The sequence below is a fragment of the Myotis davidii genome, unplaced genomic scaffold, assembly GCF_000327345.1.
Source record: "Myotis davidii unplaced genomic scaffold, ASM32734v1 scaffold478, whole genome shotgun sequence".
NCBI lineage: Eukaryota > Metazoa > Chordata > Mammalia > Chiroptera > Vespertilionidae > Myotis > Myotis davidii.
In genome coordinates this window covers 2,066,584-2,086,388 of record NW_006289570.1, presented here as the reverse complement: position 1 = coordinate 2,086,388, position 19,805 = coordinate 2,066,584, and the positions used below count along the sequence as shown (strand labels likewise).

The window sequence follows — 19,805 nt, the reverse complement described above, 5'->3', positions numbered from 1 at the left end:
GGGGGCGTGGCACTAGGTGAGATGCAGCCCATCTGCTCAGAGCTCACAGGCTCTGAGATGCAGTGATTCCAAAGCCACCGGAAGCATAGTGAGTCCCTGGCAGGCGGCTTATTCAAAAGGCAGGTTTGGGCCCCGGCTGGTTTGGCTCAGTGGAGAGAGTGTCGGCCTGCGGACTGAAGGGTCCTGGGTTTGATTCTGCTCAGGGCACACATGTCCCGGTTGCAGACTCGATCCCCAGTGGTGGACGTGCAGGAGGCAGCGGCAGCCAATCCATGATTCTCTCTCATCATCGATGTTTCTCTGTCTCTCTCTCTCCCTCTCCCTTCCTCTGAAATCAACAGAAATATATAGTTTTTAAAATATATTTTATTCACTTTTTACAGAGAGGAAGGGAGAGGGATAGAGAGCTAGAAACATCGATGAGAGAGAAAGATCAGCTGCCCCCTGCACACCTCCTACTGGGGATGTGCCCACAACCAAGGTACATGCCCTTGACTGGAATTGAACCTGGGACCTTTCAGTCCGCAGGCTGACATTCTATGCACTGAGTCAAACTGATTAGGGCAAAAAATATATATTTTTTTAAAAATCAACGTGCCAAGCACAAAACTTTGATCTTCTTCATTCGCACCTTTGAAACTTCAAATTTAAAAAAGTTTAACAAATAGATAATAAATAAAAAGGCACACCTCCAACACACCAATTCTTCCCACCTCAGGGCCTCTGAATATTCTATTGAGATCCTCCCCAGGGGGCCTCCCCTAAAATCTCCACCTTAAAACCCTTAGGATGGAGGACACAGTGCCTCTCCCTCCAGGGGGCACGCCTGTGTCTTGCCCTAGCCTTTACCCCCCCTCCTTTACCTCCCGCGCCCCCAATGCCTATTACCATGACCTTTCCCTCTACCCCTCGGTGCCCAGCTCAGGGCCTGGCCCCAGACCCCGGGTGCTGGTGCTGCATGAGAGGCTGAAATCGAAGACCATGCGGCCCAGAGGGGCTAGGCACGCCCGGCATAAGAACCTGGGAACGCTTCCAGGCGCGGAGGCCTGACCCCGGTGCCAAAGGTGGTGTCTGGTATGAGTTCCCTGGTGGCCCCACAGCCCCGAGATGGCTGGGAAAATGCCCCCACCGCCCTGGGCTCGCAAGGCCTTCTCCTGCTGGGGCCGGCTGGACCTGCGGGTGCATTCCTCGCATTCCAGGGCTTTTCTCTGGGAGGAGGCCTCCTTCCCACAGATAGGCCTCTCGTGGGAGGACTGGGAAAGCTCGGGTTGTGTCTGGGCTGAGCGACACCAGCCCCCGCCCCCGTGCGGCTTGGCCACGTGGTAGGCGCTTTGCATGGGACAATCTGTTTACCCGCCATAGGCCTGGCCTGGCGAGAAGTGCCCACGGGGAGTTGGCCCCCAAGACTGCAGCTCCCGGTGCCCCATTCAGGTGAGCTCAGGAGCTGGGGGGATAAGGAGGCATGAGCCCCAGCCGTGCTGCCTGCCAACTTGCTCAGTGACGTGGTCATTCGCTGCCCTGTCTGATCCTCAGGCCCGTCTACCGTCCTCCTGGGTTCTGATGGAAGCCACACCTGCCCGGGGCCAGAGGAAACCACAGGTGCGCGAAGGAGGGATTGGGGGCCCGTCACATGCTGGTGCTTTGCACCCGCCCTCTCTAACGGGGGCAGTATTATCCCCATTTTACAGGTGTGGAGAGTGAGGCTCAGAAAGGTGAGGTCACCATCCTTAAGCCACACAGCCAGTGAGGAGTGGATCTGGCTGCTCCTGGCTCAGCTTGGGCACCACCCACTCCCAGGGCTCAAGTGGCTCCCTGTTTCATTCATTCAACATCATCTTCCTGACCTCTGACCCTGTGAAAGCGTGGTGCTAGCTCCATGTCCGATTCCCATTGCTTCCATCTTTATTCATAACTAGCTACCTATGGCTACCTGAGTGCTTCATGAATCAACATGTAGGAGCCATGTGGTACAGAGCCTGGCACACAGTAAGTGCTCAGAAAAATGGCAACAGCCCTTTTAGGTCAACCCGGGTGGGCCAAGGCAAGGGGTTTGGAGGTGGAAGGAGGGGGAATGGCCTTGCCTACAGGCAGAGCTCGCAGCATCAGCTGGTTCCTGGAATCTTCTAGACCTCAGGAGGAGAACAGGAGGGGACTCTGCGTTGCCAGAACCACCAGTGTGATCACAGAGAAGTGTTCCTTGCCAGGAGAAGCGTAGTGAAATCGAAGCCCAAGTCGTTTGCCCATTTTGCAGAGAAGAAAAGTGAGGCTTAGCGAAGGGAGGTCACCTGGCTTGGCTTAAGCGCAGAGGCCCCAGAGCTGCTATGCTCAGCTGCATCGCCTCCAGCCTCTTCCCTTCCCCAATCCATGCCATGAACTAACAAATTCCCTACCCAATGCCGTAAAACTCTGGAATCCAAAGGGTATCCACCATAGAGCATCCCCAGAGACACCCAGAACATAACCCGGTTTCTAAGAACGGAGACTAAATGGTCTTGGCACAATACCGCCACCTTCTGGCCATGCCTAGGAACTGCAGCTCTGGCTTGGCCCCCACCTTGAGCATTGCTGTGACCTCCTCTGGAGTGCCCACCCTCCGCATCCCCATCTCCCATAAAACTGGTCTGATGAACCTTGGGGCAGCATTGGCTATTTTATTTCCGTTAACAAGTTGTCCCCATCCTTCAAGGCTTTTCTCGTGTATCATTTCTTCCAGGAAGAGCTGACCCCGTCTTCCAGAGCACGTGGAGGCCTGGAGAAGGGAAGTTAGCCCCCAGAGCTCCCAGCCGGTAAGTGGCAAAGCTGGGATTCAGACCAGGTTTCTCAGGAATCTCAATGCTAGGACTGACTTCAAAATCATTAAAAACACCCCAGCAGGCTGGTCTTGAGACAGATCCTGACGATGCATCCAGGTTCCCAAAAAGAGATAGGTGATCAACTAGCAATGTCTGCCATGGGTGCTGGAAGGGAGGGTAGCAATGTGTGTGCCATGTATTTGCCAGCCCTTCATCTCCACACCCTAAACTCTTCCTACCTGTTTCTCTGTCACCAAAGAGCTCTTTGCCTTCCCAATGAGGTATAAGCTCCCTGACAAGAGAACCTGGCTTTTCTTTGAAGAACTGTGCTAGGCACCAAGTGGTCTTGTTAAATATATATATGCTAGAGGCCCGGTGCACGAATTCATGCATGGGTGGGGTCCCTCGGCCTGGCCGGTGATCGGGGCCAATCGGGGCTGTCCCGAGTAGGGTGATCGGGGCTGGCTGGCTGAGAGGAGTTTGGCTGTAGGAGTGCATTGACCACCAGGGGGCAGCTCCTGCATTGAGCAACTGCCCCTTGGTGGTCAGTGCACATCATAGCGATCAGTTGACCGGTCATTTGATCACAATAGCCACTTAGGCTTTTATATATATATAGATATTGATAGTGGTTCCGCATGATGGTTGCACAGCAATGTGAATGTACTTAATGCCACTGAATCATACACTTAAAATTAGGAAGGTGGTAACTTCTATGTTATGTGCACTTTCCCACAATTAAAAATAAGAGTACCCATTGTATTGACTTCCAAGGTCATGGTCTTGAAAAACAGGCTGACCAAGCCCACTCCTGCTCCTTGAAAATCCACCGGTCCCCCTCTCCCAACTACGCATCCCTTTTGCCAGCTAAGAAACAGTCATCCTTTGGGTGCGAATCTGCTTTTAATATCAGGATGGTATGTACACAGAAGATGCGACATTCATGGGTGAAGACAAAGAGCCCAGTTTACACTCCGTCGCTGGGCCCTGGTAAAAATCTGACTTTAATCTACAGCTGAATTTCTTGTCCCCACATGCACCCTCCCCGGGAGGCTGTGACGTGGAGAATGTCTCCTCTGGTTTGTTAGAGTAAAACAGTGGGTCCCTGAAAAGACTTTCCAGAAGGGCCTTCGGGGTCTTTGTTGGGATGAGACCAGTCCCCACCCCGGGCGTCCTCCCGGCTCCATAGGTCAGCATGGGTGACATCGCAGCCCTCAAGCAGGGTCTACCGTGGCCCCTCCCTCTGCTGCCTATTAAAGGATTTGGATCCTTTCCTTTCAGCCTGGGTGGCCAGTTCCCCGGCTCATGAGAACCTAAGGTGCGTGGGTTCGGTGGCCTCAAGGCCAGCGCGCACATCAGCAGGCCCGGGTTGGGGGCGGGGGGGGGGGGGGTGAACAGTGTGCCTACATGGGCTCGGCGTCCTCTGGTGTTAGGTCAAGGACACGTACACACAATGCCATCATCAGTCTCTAAGGTGGCCTAGACCCATCTTTCTGTCTCTGGGGACAGAGGTCCCTTACCCACCAAGACAGATGTTTCCCTCCCCAGGGCCAGGCTCATGAAGCTCATTCCTCCACACTTGCAGGTCCCCCTTGCAGCCCCCAGGACCAAGGGCTCCCATTCCAACGAGACTCTCTTAGACTTACAGCGTGACCACTACCCCTCAGGTCTCCCGTGGGAGCCACATACCACCGGGGCCTCCCGCAGGCGTCACTAGCAGCTCAGCCAAGCCCCCAGCCTAACGTGAACACCGTTCTCTCTGCTTTTTTAATCATTGTAGCGCCGCCTTCAACTGGGGCAAGCAGTTATAGACCCTGCTTATCTCCAGATAGGCCTGGGGGTCCCCCTAGTTCCCAAAGGGTCTAACCAGTTATCTACAACTTGACCAGAACTCTTATAAGCTCCTTGGAATTCCACCTGGACCTCATTGTCAGCCTGAAACTCAAATCCAACACCCTTCCTCCTCCATCATGTCGGTGGCCTCCCACCCCATTGCCCTGAGGACAGAGCCCAACTCCCTGGTACGGGTCCATTTCCCATCTGTCTCCTGCCACATTCCCCGTGAACCTGCCCGAACCCCTTTGATCCTCTCTGACCCGCCCCTGAGCTTTGTGTCCACCGTTTCTGCTGCCCAGAACTCACCCCACCACACTCCCCACCACCAGGGCTCGGCTGAGAGGTCTCTCTCTTCAGAAAGGCCACCCTGACTGCGCACACCCCAGTCTACCCCGCACCCCCCAACACACTGGCATTAAAGCACTAATCGCCACGCATCCCCAGTGCCTGGCACCGCACCCGGCACAGAATGTGCGCATTAGTGTCCTTGTCTGTCCCCTGGTTGCTTTCATAGCCCAGACCATCCCTACCATGGCCCCCACCCACCCTACCCCCACTGAGCCTATATAAGCACCATAATGGAAACGCTCGTGTGTGGGTCCCAGCACCCAGAGCAGTGCTTGGCACATAGTAGGTCCTCAGCAGCGTCAAATCTTTGTAGTTGAACAAAGCGAAGTTTCCCCAGAATGGAAAATGTTTTGAGCTTCCTGCTTTACGTGCAATGGGGCAAGGCCGCCACTAGAGGGCAGCAGGCATGTTTCCCCAGCGCAGACTCCACCCCATTCCCGGTGCTGCCAGCAGCCCAGGCACCTTCCACAAGCTCTTCCTGGTGCCTTCTCTTGTTCCCTTTGCAGCCCGGGCTTCACGGCACTGCCAGCGCCACTCGGTTAGCTTAGCTGCGCCTGTGACTGCTGCAGCGGCTCTCCACCCAGACCAGCAGCCAACGACCAGAGCGCTTTGCCTGCGTGGCCTCCAGACGGGCCTCTGACCCTGTCCCTGAGCTGATCCAACCCTCCAGGCCCTGCATGAGCTGCCCTCTTCCACACAGAGACCCTGGCTACCAGAGGGAGCCAGCAAAACTGGTCCCTCTTCCCATGACCTCCTCCCCTTGATGCCTGCCTACCCCTCCCAACACCCAGGAACCCCCAGCCTTGTGGCTTCCCCTCTCTGCTCCCAAAGCACCCTTCCTCGGCCCTTCCAGACTCCCTTCCAGCCAGAGGCCCATCATCTCAGTGCAACTAAATTGCATAGAAGTTAGAAGCGGGAGGCTGGGCTAATTCACGCTAAGGTGTAAATGGGTGATGGATTTACACCACTTCTGAATACTCCAAAGTTTAATGCCCTAGGGTTTCCAAAAGACTCTAGACTAGACCCTGGGCTGGTGACTGATGATTTCATATGTCATGGCACAGTCTGTACACACCAGAGAGGCATTTGGGGGCCTACAAACGCTGCACTCACTCACTCATTCTGACTATTGAGGCAGCTATGAGGCTATTGTTTAAAGGACCACAACCCAAATGCAGATTATGAGGGTGTATAGAATGTGTCCAGTGGCCAAGATCTCGCAAGGCAGACTGCTTCTGACCCGACCCCGGCGACACCACTCCCCCATCACCACACTCAGCCCTGCACCTCCCTTTCGGTACCTTGATCCTTACTCCAGGTGGCTTTGACCCAGAGCAGTCACCCAAGTCCAAGGCTACTAGCCACACCTCTCCCTGTGTCAGTCAACATTTCAAACGTGGGTCAGCCCCCCCCCAGCCATGCCGACATCCAAGCTGTTAATAGTAACGGTAAGGAGGAGTGTTAGACCTGTTAGTCAGAAGGAAATCCACAAGCCGTTAGTTTCTGCTGAGAGGAACAGACCAGGAGGGCAGGAGTTAGTGGAGGTGAAGGAGCGGTTAATGAAGAGCCGGTCAGAGCCAGGCCAGGAGCCTGGAGCCCCCAGATGGGCAGGGTTGGCTGTTAGTGAGTGGTCAGCCCCGGGGGGCAGGGTGGGCAGCCAGGGCAAGGCAGGGGTTAGCTGGGTGAGAGCAATGGTTAGTGCGAGGGAGCCAGCGATTAGCCCAAAGAGACCGCGGTGCCTACTGGAGGTGAGGCATACGATCACCCCCAGGTGTGGCCCTGGCCTAGCGGCTGGCGGGCTCTGGGGGAGGCCGGCGGGGACTAGGGTGTGGGTCGGAGCAGCACGGGGAGCCAGGGCTGAGCTCCTGGCCGGCCTGCGGGGCTGCAGGACCCTGCAGGACCCTGGGGTTCACGTCTTGCTCCCCACATTTCCTCCTGCAAACTCCAAACCCAGGGAGGACCTTTCTTCCCAGGCCTCCTCCATGACCCCTGGTAAGAAAAAGGGCCCTATGAACTCCCGGTGTGGGAGAGTCCGATATCCCAGCCTCGGGCATGGGGGAAGGGCCCCTCTAGCCCTCTGCCTGTTGCAGGAGCAGCCCCTCTCACTGGTCTCTTGGCCATGACTTCTCACAGCCTGTGCTAAGGCCCAAGGTCCCCTCGGGATAACTACTTCCCATCCTTCAAATATGGGTAATGCCCCCTTCTTACTGACTTCCAGTGCGGGGACCCCTCCCCCCTCATTGACTCCTGTGCATCCACTTCCCATGGGGAAGATCCTACCTCCGCTGCCCTGCGAAGAGGGACACGGGCCCTTCTCGCTGCTCCCTGGGCTGGGAAACGCCCAGTGCCCCACACTGTAGACCCACAGGCCTCCACACTCACCCCCGAGGATTCCCTGGTCCCACCTGGTCCCTGTGGCAACCAGACCCGGCACAGGAGAGGCTCGTGCTCAGAGGCCAGCCTCCCAGGTGCACATGACCTCCCCGTCCTCCGGGCTACTGGGATGGTCCGTGGGCTGTCCCCCCGCCTCAGACCTGGCCCAATGGGCTCAACTCACAGCCAACTGGGGCAGCCAAGTGGAGCATCTGTCTGCAGGGCCAGCCCCGGGGACATCCGCTTGCCAAAAGGAGGCAGGACCAGCCCCCAGGGGGGCCCAGAGCTCGGCAGGGCTGGGGTTAGTAAGAAGAGAAAAGAGGGTTAGTAGGGGCTGGGTTAGTAAGTCAGAACACAGCACCAGCAGACAGGGGCACCGCAGCTGCACACACGGAGTCACTAGGAGAAAAGGAGGAACACACACGGGTCCGTTAGTCTGTTAAGGGAAGGTCGGGGTGCACTCGAGGCACCCAGGTTAGTAACCGAACAAAAGAGCTGCCTACAGAAAAGAAAGCTGAGGAGGAGGAAGAGTGGAGGGAAGAGACGGTTAGGGGTTCCAAGCGAGTGTGTGGCCGCAGGCAGCAGGGTCTGTGTGCAGGACACCCAGAGGGGCCAGGGCCTGGGCGGGGGTCATGATCAACCAGGTGGTCTGGGCCTCCCACCCCCACCCTAACCCTTTTTTTCTTATCATTTTTTGCCAGGTGTCAAGACCTCACTATTCGCAGGACTCCTCACTGAAACCTGAGAGGTAAGGATCAGTCCCCCAGGCTACTGCTCAGGGTTCAGAGAGGTGAGGTGACTCGCTCATGGGTGCCCAGCAGGAAGGGGCCAACCGGTGAGTCCCATTGCACGCCCTGCCCTGGAAGGTGGGTCTGCACAGAGATCCCGGGCCATGGGCGGGGCCTGCTGGAGCCTCATCTGCCCCACGTCCCAGCCCCTTTCAAGGCCCTTGAGCTGCGAGGTTAGTAGGGTCTGGCTGCGGGGAGTTAGTAGGGCATGCTCGGGCCTGGTTAGTGGGTTAGTCGGTTGGCAGAAGGCCAGGCACCTCATCACACGCCACAGCGTCCCGGCCGAGCCCTGGGTTAGTAGGTTAATCACCTCATGCAACACTGCCCGGGCCCCTCCGGCTGCAGCCCCCGGCCTCCCGCCCCCTCCAGCCAGCGAGCTGGGCCTGACCAGGGCAGGGGGCCTGCCTCCCATCCCCTCCGCCCACCAGAACCAAACCTATCCACACGGACCCGGCCCAGAAGCATGGTTCTTCTTGACTGTGGGCCTCAAAGACCCTCCCACCAGACACTCCAGTTCCCCTGCAAATTAGACCCTGCTTGTCCTGGCTAGAACCCCCTGCCTGCTTCTGGTCAGCCCCTTCCCAGGGGGCTGGATCCTGTCACACTCACGCACGCACACGCGCACACCAGCGTCTTCCCACAAAAGGCCAGCTGCCCCAGACCCACCATGTCCAGTGGACTTTCTCCTCCGATCACCAACAGCCAGGCCTCTGGCTGCTCCAACCACTAGCCTGTCTCCTCCTCCTCCTCCTCCCAAAGCTGCACAGAGCTCACCAACACCCAGAATCCAGGTCAGACTTCCCTGCCGCTCCGAGTCTGTGGCCTCTCCAGCTGATGCCGCAAAGCACCTGTGTGTGCCCTACTTATGTCGTCTCCTGTCCTTGCTGTGGTTTTCCCATAGAAACCCCAGCGTTTCCCAGCGCTAAATGATACTCTGTAAATAAATAAATAAAAAGATTCTGCCCCGTCAAGGTTGGGAGGAAACACCTCATTCTCTATCTATCCTTGAGGACGCACGATTCCCACCAGCCTTTTAAAGGCTCTGATAAGTCCTGCATTACAGGTGCCTGCTGAATTTGAACTCACTTTTTTTAAAAAAGCAATGACGTCTAGAACTCACCTTTGGGATCTCTGCTCTGATTCCCCAGGCCCCTCACCCCTAGTGGAAGCTCTCAGCTAAGTCACCTTTCTCATCCTTCAAGGACCTGACTGGGTGGGCCTTGCAGGGAAGCCCGTCTAGACGGCTACAGCCCACTCTGGGGTTTAACTCCCACGTTCTGGGAACCTGGGCCTCCACGGACTGACTTCTGCCCCGTTCTCCAGTTCTCTGTGGGGAGCGAGTCTTCTCCCCCACAGCACGGCAGTGACATCCTGAAGGCTGGAACCTCACCCCCACGTGGCTAACACAGGAAAGGGCTCACGGTAGATGCTCAAGACTGAGGCCACTAGAACTGAAACACCCCAGGACGCTTTGGGGCTACCACGGAGGCTGTGAAATGCAGCCACTTCCCCCAGCTGCTTCGAGAGGGCTCTTGAGAGAACAGGCAGGGGAAGGGCTAGTCAGAGATGCCTCTGCAGATGCTGAGATTACACCGGATGCCGAACACAGGCAAGTCCTAGATCTCAACTCCAGGTGGGCGGGCGTGTTTAGGGAGCCGCGATTCGGAGACAGGCACTCCGCAATCACTTGACTCCGGGGAATCCCCGCTGCGGCCCCCAGGGGAGCAGATGGAAATCAGACTCACTGAGGGGAGGTTGTACAGCAGAGCACGCATCCTCGGTGCAAAGCCCAGGCTCTTCCCAGGACACCCCTCTCCCGGGGGCTCCTCCTCACCGCCCTGGGGGTCCCCAAGGCACCCGGGGCCACCCTAGCCAGGGAGGGGATGGTGAAGAGGAGATGGCTCCTGCTTCTCATGTTTGTGGTGACCCCCTATTACGGACTAAACTGTGTCCCTCCCCAAAGCCATAGGTTTAAGCCATAACCCCCAAGGTGACTATATTTGGAGATGGGGTACCTTAAAGAGGTAATTCAGGTTAAATGAGGTCATAAGGGTGGGGCCCTAACCTGATAGGACTGGTGTCCTTACGAAAAGAAGAAGAGACACCAGATGGATCCCTCCCCACCCGCACCCCCAGGTGTGTGCCCACGTGAGGACACCAAGAAGGTGGCCGTCTGCAAGCTGAGGAGAGAGGCCGCCGAAGAAAGCAGCCCTGGCACCCGGATGGACTTCCAGCTTCAGAACTGTGAGGAAATCCATTTGTGCTTCCCATCTGTCCTGGCAGCTCGCGCTGACTCGCACAGGCCCCCTCCCACGCTGGGAAAACAAGGCCTAGCTCTCAGCTTGCCTCAGGGAGCTCCCTGGCACCTCTTGTGCGTGCCCTGGGAGCAGCCCCTCTGGACGCGGCTAGAATGGACGGGGAGTGGGGAGGTGGGCGTGGAGGTGAGCCTGTGCCTGCCTGCGTGGGGCCTGCCCCGCCTGCCTTTGCCCCCCGGGGCAGAATCAAGGACTGTTGCAAGGAGCAGGGGTCTGAGACCCGGCCCGGCCCCTTCGGGTGGTGGGAACAAGGCCCAGTGTCCGTCTCCTTCCGGCCAGTCCCCTGGCCTGGGTCTCCTCCCCTCTGGGAAACAAACCCTCTCCTTTCAGGATGGCACACCAATTGCTATCCCCCCGCCCCCCTCCCACCACCACCACCACTGCCAGCTGCTCCTCCAGGAGCCCATAACATGGGGAGAAGGCCCAGGCTCCGCCGAGACCCTGACTGCCTCCTCCCAGTGACCATCAAAGAGAGGAGGTGCCCGGAAAATCCCCATCCAAAAGGCGGCCCTGAAATGAGAATCACTCACAAGGCCAATGGCACAAGACAGATGCCAGCGACGGCGCCCACTGAGCCGCATCCGCCCTCCCTCCCATCCCATGTTCCCATCCCATGCCCGCCCCTGCATTTGGTAGGGTCCTTGGGACCTGGTCTTGGGGAGGGTGCAGTCAAGGCCTCTGCCCCGGCCAGGCTCCCTCAGAGATTCAAGGGGAGCCAAGTCTGCCCAAGGTCGGGAAGTGACCGCCAGGCCCAGACAGGAAGGCCCAAAAGGGGAGGGCGGGCCGCTGGGCTGCCCTCCCACCCTCGAGCCGGCCTCCCTAGCCAGGTCCTGATTTTGCTGATCCTCGCCCAGGCGGCCCGTTATCCATCCACGAGAGTCTGCATCCACTAAGGTCTTGGGAGAAGTGTCCAGGCTTCCGGAAAACCGCCGAAGGCTGCTCCCTGCATCCCTGCGGCCAGGTCCCCCAGGCTCCAAAGACAAGACCAGGCCGGAGTCCTGAGCATGCAGAGCCACCTGGGGAAGGCACGAGCGAGAGGATCAGGACATGGCCTCCATCCCCAGCCCCCCAGCCTCCCAACCGTACCCCACATCTGAGGGCGGCTGCCCTCCTGTGCCCCCAGCACCTAGACAGGGTGCGGGTGGGGACTCCAGACACTACTAGGAACAGGAAGTGGTGAGAGCCGTGGATGCCCCGCCTTCAGAGGGCTAGCTAGGAGGATGACGAAGCAATAATGGGAACCCAGAGCCAGCTCCTGGGCATCACCAGAGAAGGGGCAAGTGTTCCGGTGGGCAGAGAGGGCCTCAGAGCCCTGGGGAGGCCTGGGTTCCTTCCACAACATTCCCTCCAAGGAGACCTCTGCAGCCCCCTCAACGAAATACACCCCCTCCACACACACGTGCATACCTCCCAGGACGGGGAGCTCACTCCCTTGATGAGACTGGGATCAGGCACATGGTCACGGGATGATCTGAGAGGACAGAACCACGCACGGGCCTGGTGTTCACATCCGGATCCGCAGGCTGGGAGAAGGGCTCCGTTGGTGTTGGTGCTGAATGAAGGAAGGTGCTGAAATCTCGGCCATCGACCCACTGACCCCCACCAGGACCACACAGATGAAGCCTCCAGCGCCCTGGCTCCCAAGAGCTCGAGTGTCCGGCCAGGCCCAGACCTGGGGAGGGTTTGGGGTGAAGGAAGAATTCCCCTCCCCCTGCCCACTCCATGAAATAAGTTTCATGGACCTTCTCCACCCCACGCCTACCCAGACTTACCCGGCAGCGCCCAGCCAACGCGCTGGCAGCCCGGGCCCAGCTCCCGGCTCCCACGTGGACCCCCACAGGCCCATCCTGGAAGACAGAAGAGCCAACCACACTGCAGGAGGAAACCGCAACCAGGCCCCTCCCCGGGCCCGGACCTGGGCAGGACTCGCCGCTAACCAGCCAATTTCCAGAGCTTGCTGTCAGCACGGGGACTGGGTACGGGTCCAGGACGTGGGGCAGGGGTACTGAGCCCCCTGCCCTGAGAAGAATGTGCCCTCCAGGCGCGGTGCTGGGTCCCCACGCGACTGCCTAGCAGAGGAGCCCTGGCCGAGTCTTAGCAACATGATGACAAAGGGGCAGGACCCAGAAGGCAGGCAGGCCAGCCCCTGGGAGTCCCCCCACCTCCTCCTGATGCCAGCTCCGCGTGCAGTGAAGTAACTAACTCAGCTCCTCACAACTTCCTGATGGTGGCGTTTATAAAATACTCGCCTCGAGGCCACAAGCGGGGTGCGAAAATGACCCATTGCGGGGCCCCAGAAAGTGGGGACCAGCCCCTTCTTTGTGGCAGAGAGGGAGGAAAGTGAATGAGCTGCATCACCAATCTCCCCTCCCACTGGGGGTCCCGGGATACCACCTTCCCTGCACAGACCAGCACAGGGCAGGCTGGTCGGCTGCGGGCTGGTCAGCTTGAATACTTATCTGCAAGGCTGCTTCCCACGTGGTCTTGACCGTCAGAAGCTCTCAGACATCCCCTCCTCTCACTTCTGCCCCAGGAACTGGCTGTGCTCTGTAAAGAGACCCTCAGAGGAGCATCGTGTGACCCCAAAGTCCCTTTCTCCTGGCCCCCATCCGTGTGCCCAGGAGCCTGATGGCCATAAGGCGGTGGAATTTTCAAGGGCAACTTTAGCTTCTAGGTCAAGCCGACAGCTGACTAGGAGGGCAGAGAGGAAGGCTTTGAGGTCAATCATGGGGGACTGTGGTCCCCAACCCCACATATATATGACTCACAATTAATCCTCAGGTTTAGCCCCTGCCTGGCACACAGTAAATGTTCCAAAAATACTTTTGCCATGCCCGGCCGGTGTGGCTCAGTGGTTGAGTGTTGGCCCATGAACCAGCAGGTCAAGGTTCAATTCCCCGTCAGGGCACATGCCCAGGTTTGGTCTTGATCCCCAGTAAGGGGCGTGCAGGAGGCAGCTGATCCATGATTCTCTCTCATCATTGATCTTTCCATCTCTCTCTCCCTCTCCCTTCCTCTCTGAAATCAATAAAAAATAAAATACATTTTAAAAAATTACTTTCACCAGTTAATGATATTTAAACTTGGAGTAAAACTTTGTGGCCGAAACCGGTTTGGCTCAGTGGATAGAGCGTCGGCTTTCGGACTGAAAGGTCCCAGGTTCGATTCCGGTCAAGGGCATGTACCTGGGTTGCGGGCACATCCCCAGTGGGAGGTGTGCAGGAGGCAGCTGATCGATGTTCCTCTCTCATCAATGTTTCTAACTATCTCCCTTCCTCTCTGTAAAAAATCAATAAAATAAATTAAAAAAAAAAAAAAAAACTTTGTGGAATACGGATGTCCCAGAAATACAGGCCATATTTTTCCTGTGGCATACACACCCCCTTGGGGCTGGGGGAGGCGGCGGGGTGGGGGTATATACCCAGTTAGGAAACACAGACCTAATTCAAACCCCATCGTGGTGATTGGATAAACCAACCGTAGTACACTCATATACTGAAACCTACTCTGCAGTAAAAAGGAACTAACTGTTGATAATACTACAGCACAGATGAGCCTCAAAAACATGATATGGAGTAAACGAAGCCAGGCGCCAGGGGCCACATGCCTGGCGGTCCCATGTATATGAAATGTACACAGAAGGCAAACCTGCGGAGACAGTAAGTAGGTCAGTGGTTGCCGGGGATTAGGGGTGGGATGGAGATTAACGGGAAGTGGGTGTGAGGGGTCTCATGGGACAAAGAAACGCTCTAAAACCGATTTCCGGTGCTGGGCACACAACTTGGTAAACTCACTAGAAATCACTGAATTGTGCACTTGAAAGGGATGCGTTACTTGATATTTCAATGATGCCTCCACGAAGTTAGATTTTTAAAAAAGGATAGGACTTCTGACACGTGCAAAAACAAGTACAAACCTCAAACACATTACGCGGAGCAACAAAGAACCCGGACACAAAAGTTCCCATGTTAACGGCACTTTCGGATTAACGCTCTTATCTCGAGGCATAGAAAGCTGACCCGTGGCTTCCTGTGAATGGGGCTGGAAGGGGATGGGCAGGGGGACACTTTCGGGTGATAAAATGTTTTCTCTCTTGATTGCCATGGTGATTACATAGGTGGATACATTTATGAAAACACATTGAGATGTATGCTTTAAATATGCGCGTTTCATTGTATGTAAATTATGCCTCAATAAAGTTTTTGTTTTCAAAAGCCGTTTAGATGTGTTGACAGAGGACAAGCACCAAGAAGGGCCAGATGAAAGGCCATACAGAGACCTGGTGGGGGGCCCCCGGACCCCACGATCTCAGCTCCCATTGGCCCACATGAGCCACACCCCACCCACCTGAGGCCAAGGTCAGTGCCCCATGAGGAAAGCTTTGACTGAGGGACTGGACCCCAGAGATCCCTAGGGGTCCCTCCTACCTCTGAGAGTCAGGTCTCCGCGCATACGGCTCTCATGGTGGACGGGGTGCAGGGCCTGATGCTGGTCTCTACGGTCCCGCGGGTGCACCGGAGAGGAAAGGTCATCTTGGTTACTCCTTTGATGCTGTGAGGGCCGTGGTGGCCTTGTGACATGTCTGGAACTCCTGTCATCAAGAGAGAGACGGGGGTGTGGGAATACTGGTACATAGGTACCCGTGGGCACGTTGGAGAATAGGTGCCAGGGGTCCTGGTCTGACATCACAGCCTGTGCATCTAGGTGTGTCCTCAGACCCCCGCCCAGGAGACGGACACTGGGCTGTGATCTCTTTGGATGCAGATCAGAAGTCAAACAGGAAACTGGCCCAGCTGGCATGGCTCAGTGGCTGAGCATCGACCTATGAACCAGGAGGTCACAGGTTCCCTTACAGGTCAGGGCACATGCCCGGGTTTCAGGCTTGATCCCCAGTGTGGGGCATGCAGAAGGCAGCCAATCCATGGTTCTTTCTCATCATTGATGTTTCTCTCTCTCTCCCTCTCCCTTCCTCTCTGAAATCAATACAAATATATTTTTTTAAAGAAGTCAAGCAGGAAACTGACAGGTAGCTTGGTCAGGCCAGTGCCAATCAGAACAGCCTAATGCCCCAGGGAAATAGGACTTTACCGCACGGATCCCTGTCCTGCTCTGCCCCCTCGGCGGGAGCATCACCCCTCTGGGCCTGGCTTCTTACCCAGCACCTGGGACAGTCAGTGCCTGCCTCCCAAGGCGGTTGTGAAGACTAAATGGGGCGATGAGTATGATCTATCCGCTCGCGCTCTATGGCTCCTGCCCTGGTCCACGCTGCTCATTGACACCACCCATGGGCCATCCATTTCCCCCCTGAGCTCTGCGCTCCATCCCTGGTCGTGAAGGAACGGCTACCAGGAAAACACGCATTTGGTTGCACTTTAGGATCCCTCTGGCTGTGGGTTTTTCCCTGACTCGGGGATAAAATAGCTGCCCGGAGACGGGAGGCACACGGGAGAAGTTGGCCTAAATTGCTTTGCTTGAGTGAGAGCCGTGGAATAACAGGCTGAGTGGGGGTGCCGCGGGCTGACGGGGACTGAGGTTTCAGAGCGGCGGAATGCGCTGTTTCTGGACCAAGTCGAACAACATACACAAAAGAGGGGCTTCAGTCTTCAACTCCCCCTCACACCAGGGAGCCTCTGAGCTGTGTGGGGAGGAGAGAAAAGAGAAAAGCAAGAAGGAGGGGAAGGAAAGGAAGCTAACATTTCCTGAGGACAGATACTGACTGGGGGCATCTTTATCCACCTGACGAAACAAGACCTGGGTTTCATTGTCCCCATTTTACAGATGGGGAAACTGAGGCTCGAGGGTAAAGTGCGTTGCTCCTAGGTCACCCAGGGAGAAAATGGTGCCAATGGATTGTAAACAGGCCTGTTGAACCCCAAAGGGGCAGAAGGCTTCCGTTCAAATGCAGGGCGTTGTGGGGGAGGCTTAAAGGAGAAAAGGCCTGGGGAAGGTATGCGTACCTGGCGGACACCGTGGGCATCAGCGTTACTGTTACTGTGAAGAAACTGGACCGCAGTTGTTAAACCATCTTTGATCGGTTTACTCTAATCGTTTCTATGGACTTGAGGCAACTGAGTTCGCTTTTAGGAGAGAGAGGTGGTATTGTCGTGTAGCAGCGACAAAAACGGTTCTGAGTTGTACTAGATTCAAGTTCAAATCCTGACTCTACAGCTAACATGCTGTGTGACTCTGAGCCGGTCGCTTCACCTCTCTGAGCCTTCGCTTCTCATCTGTCAGGCCCAGCTCCCAGGCTCATCATGGGGTCTCCATGAGGCAGGGTCCCGCCGGAACCTCGGCAAATGGTTACTAAAGGGGAGCTCGCGTTGGTTCCCAAGAATGATCTGCTCCACCCCGCTGGGCACACAGCAGTTCAGCCCCTCCCTCCCCTTCAGGACTCACGGGGCAGCCTTCTGAGGGGCCCACCTGGCACCATAAGGGAGAAGGGGACACCTGCCACATCTGATCCAATCAGCCGACAGAGGGCTGGGGAGACAGATGTCACCCTCAGCCAGCTTTGCCTCTGCCCCGAGTATCTCTGCTATTGTTCAGAGCTCCAGCTGACAGATGAGCCTGGCTGCAGACACGGAGGAAGGATGCCCGGATGCCCCGGGGACAAAGGGCTCTGTTATAAGTTATTCACCAGCCCATTGAACCTGCACAATGGGCCTCTTGCTCCAGAAACACGACACTCAAACAGCCCCAGGGTCACCCCAAGAACCAACAGCCCAATACAAATAAAAGCGAATAACTAAGTATCTATACAAACTGGGGGGCGGGCTGAGTAAGTGAGCTCAGCCTGAACACAGTGGGTGCACTATAGCAGCCATGTCTGTATTAAGCACCTACTGGGCGTCGGGCATTTTACACACACTGGTTCATAACCTCACAACGGCTTTTTAAATCGGGGCCTCTGATTCCCACTTTACAGAGGAGGAGACTGAGGCTCAGAGAAGGGAAATAACCTCCTTCCTGAGGCTGACACAGGGTCTAGGGGGAGAGGGTAGTGTGGCTCTTGGTCCTTCCTCTTCCCACCACACCGCGCTGCCTCAGTGAGTGATCCATTCAGAGCATAATCCCGCTCTGGTGGGAGCGTGGAGAGAAAGGGCCAGAGAAAAGAACTTAAAACTGAAGGAGAAAAAACAAAACAAAAGAAAAACTGGCAGGTCTCACAATAGGGAGCTGAGTAGAGTGAGCATGTCTGCTTCATGAAACACCAGTCCTCTGACAATGCGGCTAAAACCACCGAGAAACTCATCCCATGTGGCCTGTTAAAGCGGCGTACGGGTAGCACAGCTTCAATTAGTGTTTCCAGTAGCAGAAATGGATGCCGGAAGAAAACGCATGAAAATGGTCAGTACAGAAGTTATTCTTGGCTGATGCAACGACGGACTTTTCTTCCCTTTTCCCCTTAAGCTCCTCCAATTATCACGCATTTTATTAAACTTAGGAAATTCGTAAAAATCACCAAACGTTGTAAAATTCTCATTTTGGAAGCAGGCATAGCTTGAGGGAGTGCAGAGAAATAGGGGCGCTCCTGGGACAACAAGCTGAGCGGGGCAGGAAGGTTTCCAAATCTTTCTGGATGCCCAGGGTCATTGAATCATAAAATACCTGGGCCTTATGGGCAGAGGGGATGCTACCCTTAAAATTCTTTCCACGTAGAATTAACTACACGGAGCATGGGATGAGTTCAAGGCCACGCAAAGCTTGGGGGAGGAAACCATTCTGCACCGGGGTTCTGGCCGAGGGGTGAGGGGAGAGATGTGGGGGGGGAGGGACTGTTCCCTCCACAGATGGTCTGACCACCTGCACGAGGAGCGAGGAGCGGGAGGCGGGGGTCTGAGGACACACCCAGATGCCCAGCCCCACACCGTCCTGCTGACTCATCCCCTGGCCACGTGGCCCCCGCGCCTGCGTATTGGGAGCCCCGCCCCTGAAGTCTCAGCGCCGTGGTCCTCAGTTCTCCCTGTCCATCAAGTGGAGTGAGTTACTCATCCCCGGCCCCCGGCCCCCACGCGGGCCCAGGATCGCGACGCCCCCAGGCGCTCCCAAACGGGAACGCGCTTTGGGAAGTAAAGCCGTGCGCCCCTGGGCAGTGGTCTGGCTGCGGCTGGAGAAAAACAAAGCCTCTTCCCGCACTTTATCCCGCCTTTCTCTCCCCACCCTCCCCGCTTCCCCCAGCAGCAGGTGGGGGTGTTTTCCTCGCGGCGGCACCGCAGTGGGGTGTGCGCGCCGGCGATTCCCGGCGCGCGGCAGCCACCGGTCTGGAGCCTGGGATGAGGGTGGGGAACCCAGGCTCCCGGGGTCTCCCCCTTGCACAGACTTAGAGGCAATTTCTCTAGCCCAGGGTCCTCCGCTGGGGGAGAGGAGAGATCTGGCCCCTCCCTGCCCGGTTCCCAGCCTCTCCAGACGGAATGCATTGGCGAGGAGAGATGGGGAGGGAGCTGGTGCGCTCTGGGATCTTCTCGGTCCCGTTTGGGGGTGTAACCTGGGCTTCAGGGTCCGACCTATCTGGATTCAAAATCACTGGCTGTGTGACCTTGGACGCGTCCCCCGCCCTCTCTGGATCTCAGTGTCCTCATCCTTAAAATGGGGTTCTTGCCACCCCGCGGGACTGTGGTGGTCGCGCAGGCAAAGCACCGCGCATGTGGTTGGCACAGAGCAAGCTCTGCGTAAACTGATGTGTTATTACCGTTATCGATGCCTTTATTCTCAACGAAGGCGGTTGTCTGGCCCTGTCCAGCCCTTGGGAGCCGCGCACGGGACGCTGGACACCTGGGATTTGAGTCCTTGGCGGGCGCCAGCGGGGAGAGTAGTCTCAGTGAGAGGGAGGGCGGCTCCAGGACCCCGCTCCGCCAACCCGTCCAACCCGTCCACACCCCCAGTTCTGAGACCACCGGGCTCTGTCCAAGACCTGGCCAGTTAACGGCGAACCTGGTGAGCCGACAAGGTCTGGGGTCCCCTGGTGTCCGTCTGGCAGCGGGGTGGGAGGGTCTTTGTTCCCAGCGCATCCTTCCGTTTTCCTTCCCCGCGCCCCACCCAAGCCGGGGTCTCAGCTGCATCTGACAACTGCGGGCTGGAGAGGGAGGCTCTTCATCCATCAAATCGGGGCACTTGGGGCGCGTTTGCCACCCCCTGACCCCTGCCTGGGACCCTGGGACCTACCTCGGGGAATTAAGCTGTTCCTGGCGGCGCGGGGACGCGGATGCTTGGGGAGGGGTGGCCGTGAGGATGGGGCGGCGGCTTACCTCGGGTCGACAGTCCTGCGGCGCGAGTGCAGAAGGCTCTTTGTGCCCGGGCTCCCAGCGCAGAACTGGGGGAGCCCCTGCAGGCGCCTCCCCTCGCAAACTCCTCCC

The 19,805-nt window shown here is 57.0% G+C and overlaps 1 protein-coding gene across 2 annotated transcripts; it reads right to left on the bottom strand.

Annotated features, from left to right (window-relative positions):
* Positions 1-10,241: 10,241 nt before the first annotated feature.
* On the bottom strand, positions 10,242-19,805 carry LOC102763207. Of its 2 annotated transcripts, XM_015562868.1 has the most exons (6): positions 19,698-19,805; positions 19,142-19,224; positions 14,880-15,043; positions 12,225-12,999; positions 11,860-12,004; positions 10,242-11,468 (listed from the first exon to the last, which is right to left on the bottom strand). In XM_015562868.1, the coding sequence occupies exons 4-6, from the start codon at positions 12,296-12,298 to the stop codon at positions 10,779-10,781; spliced, it is 909 nt and encodes a 302-aa protein (XP_015418354.1). In that variant the 5' UTR covers positions 12,299-12,999; positions 14,880-15,043; positions 19,142-19,224; positions 19,698-19,805; the 3' UTR covers positions 10,242-10,778. The 2 variants fall into 2 exon arrangements, with proteins under 2 accessions (XP_015418354.1, XP_015418353.1); XM_015562867.1 differs by lacking the exon at positions 19,142-19,224.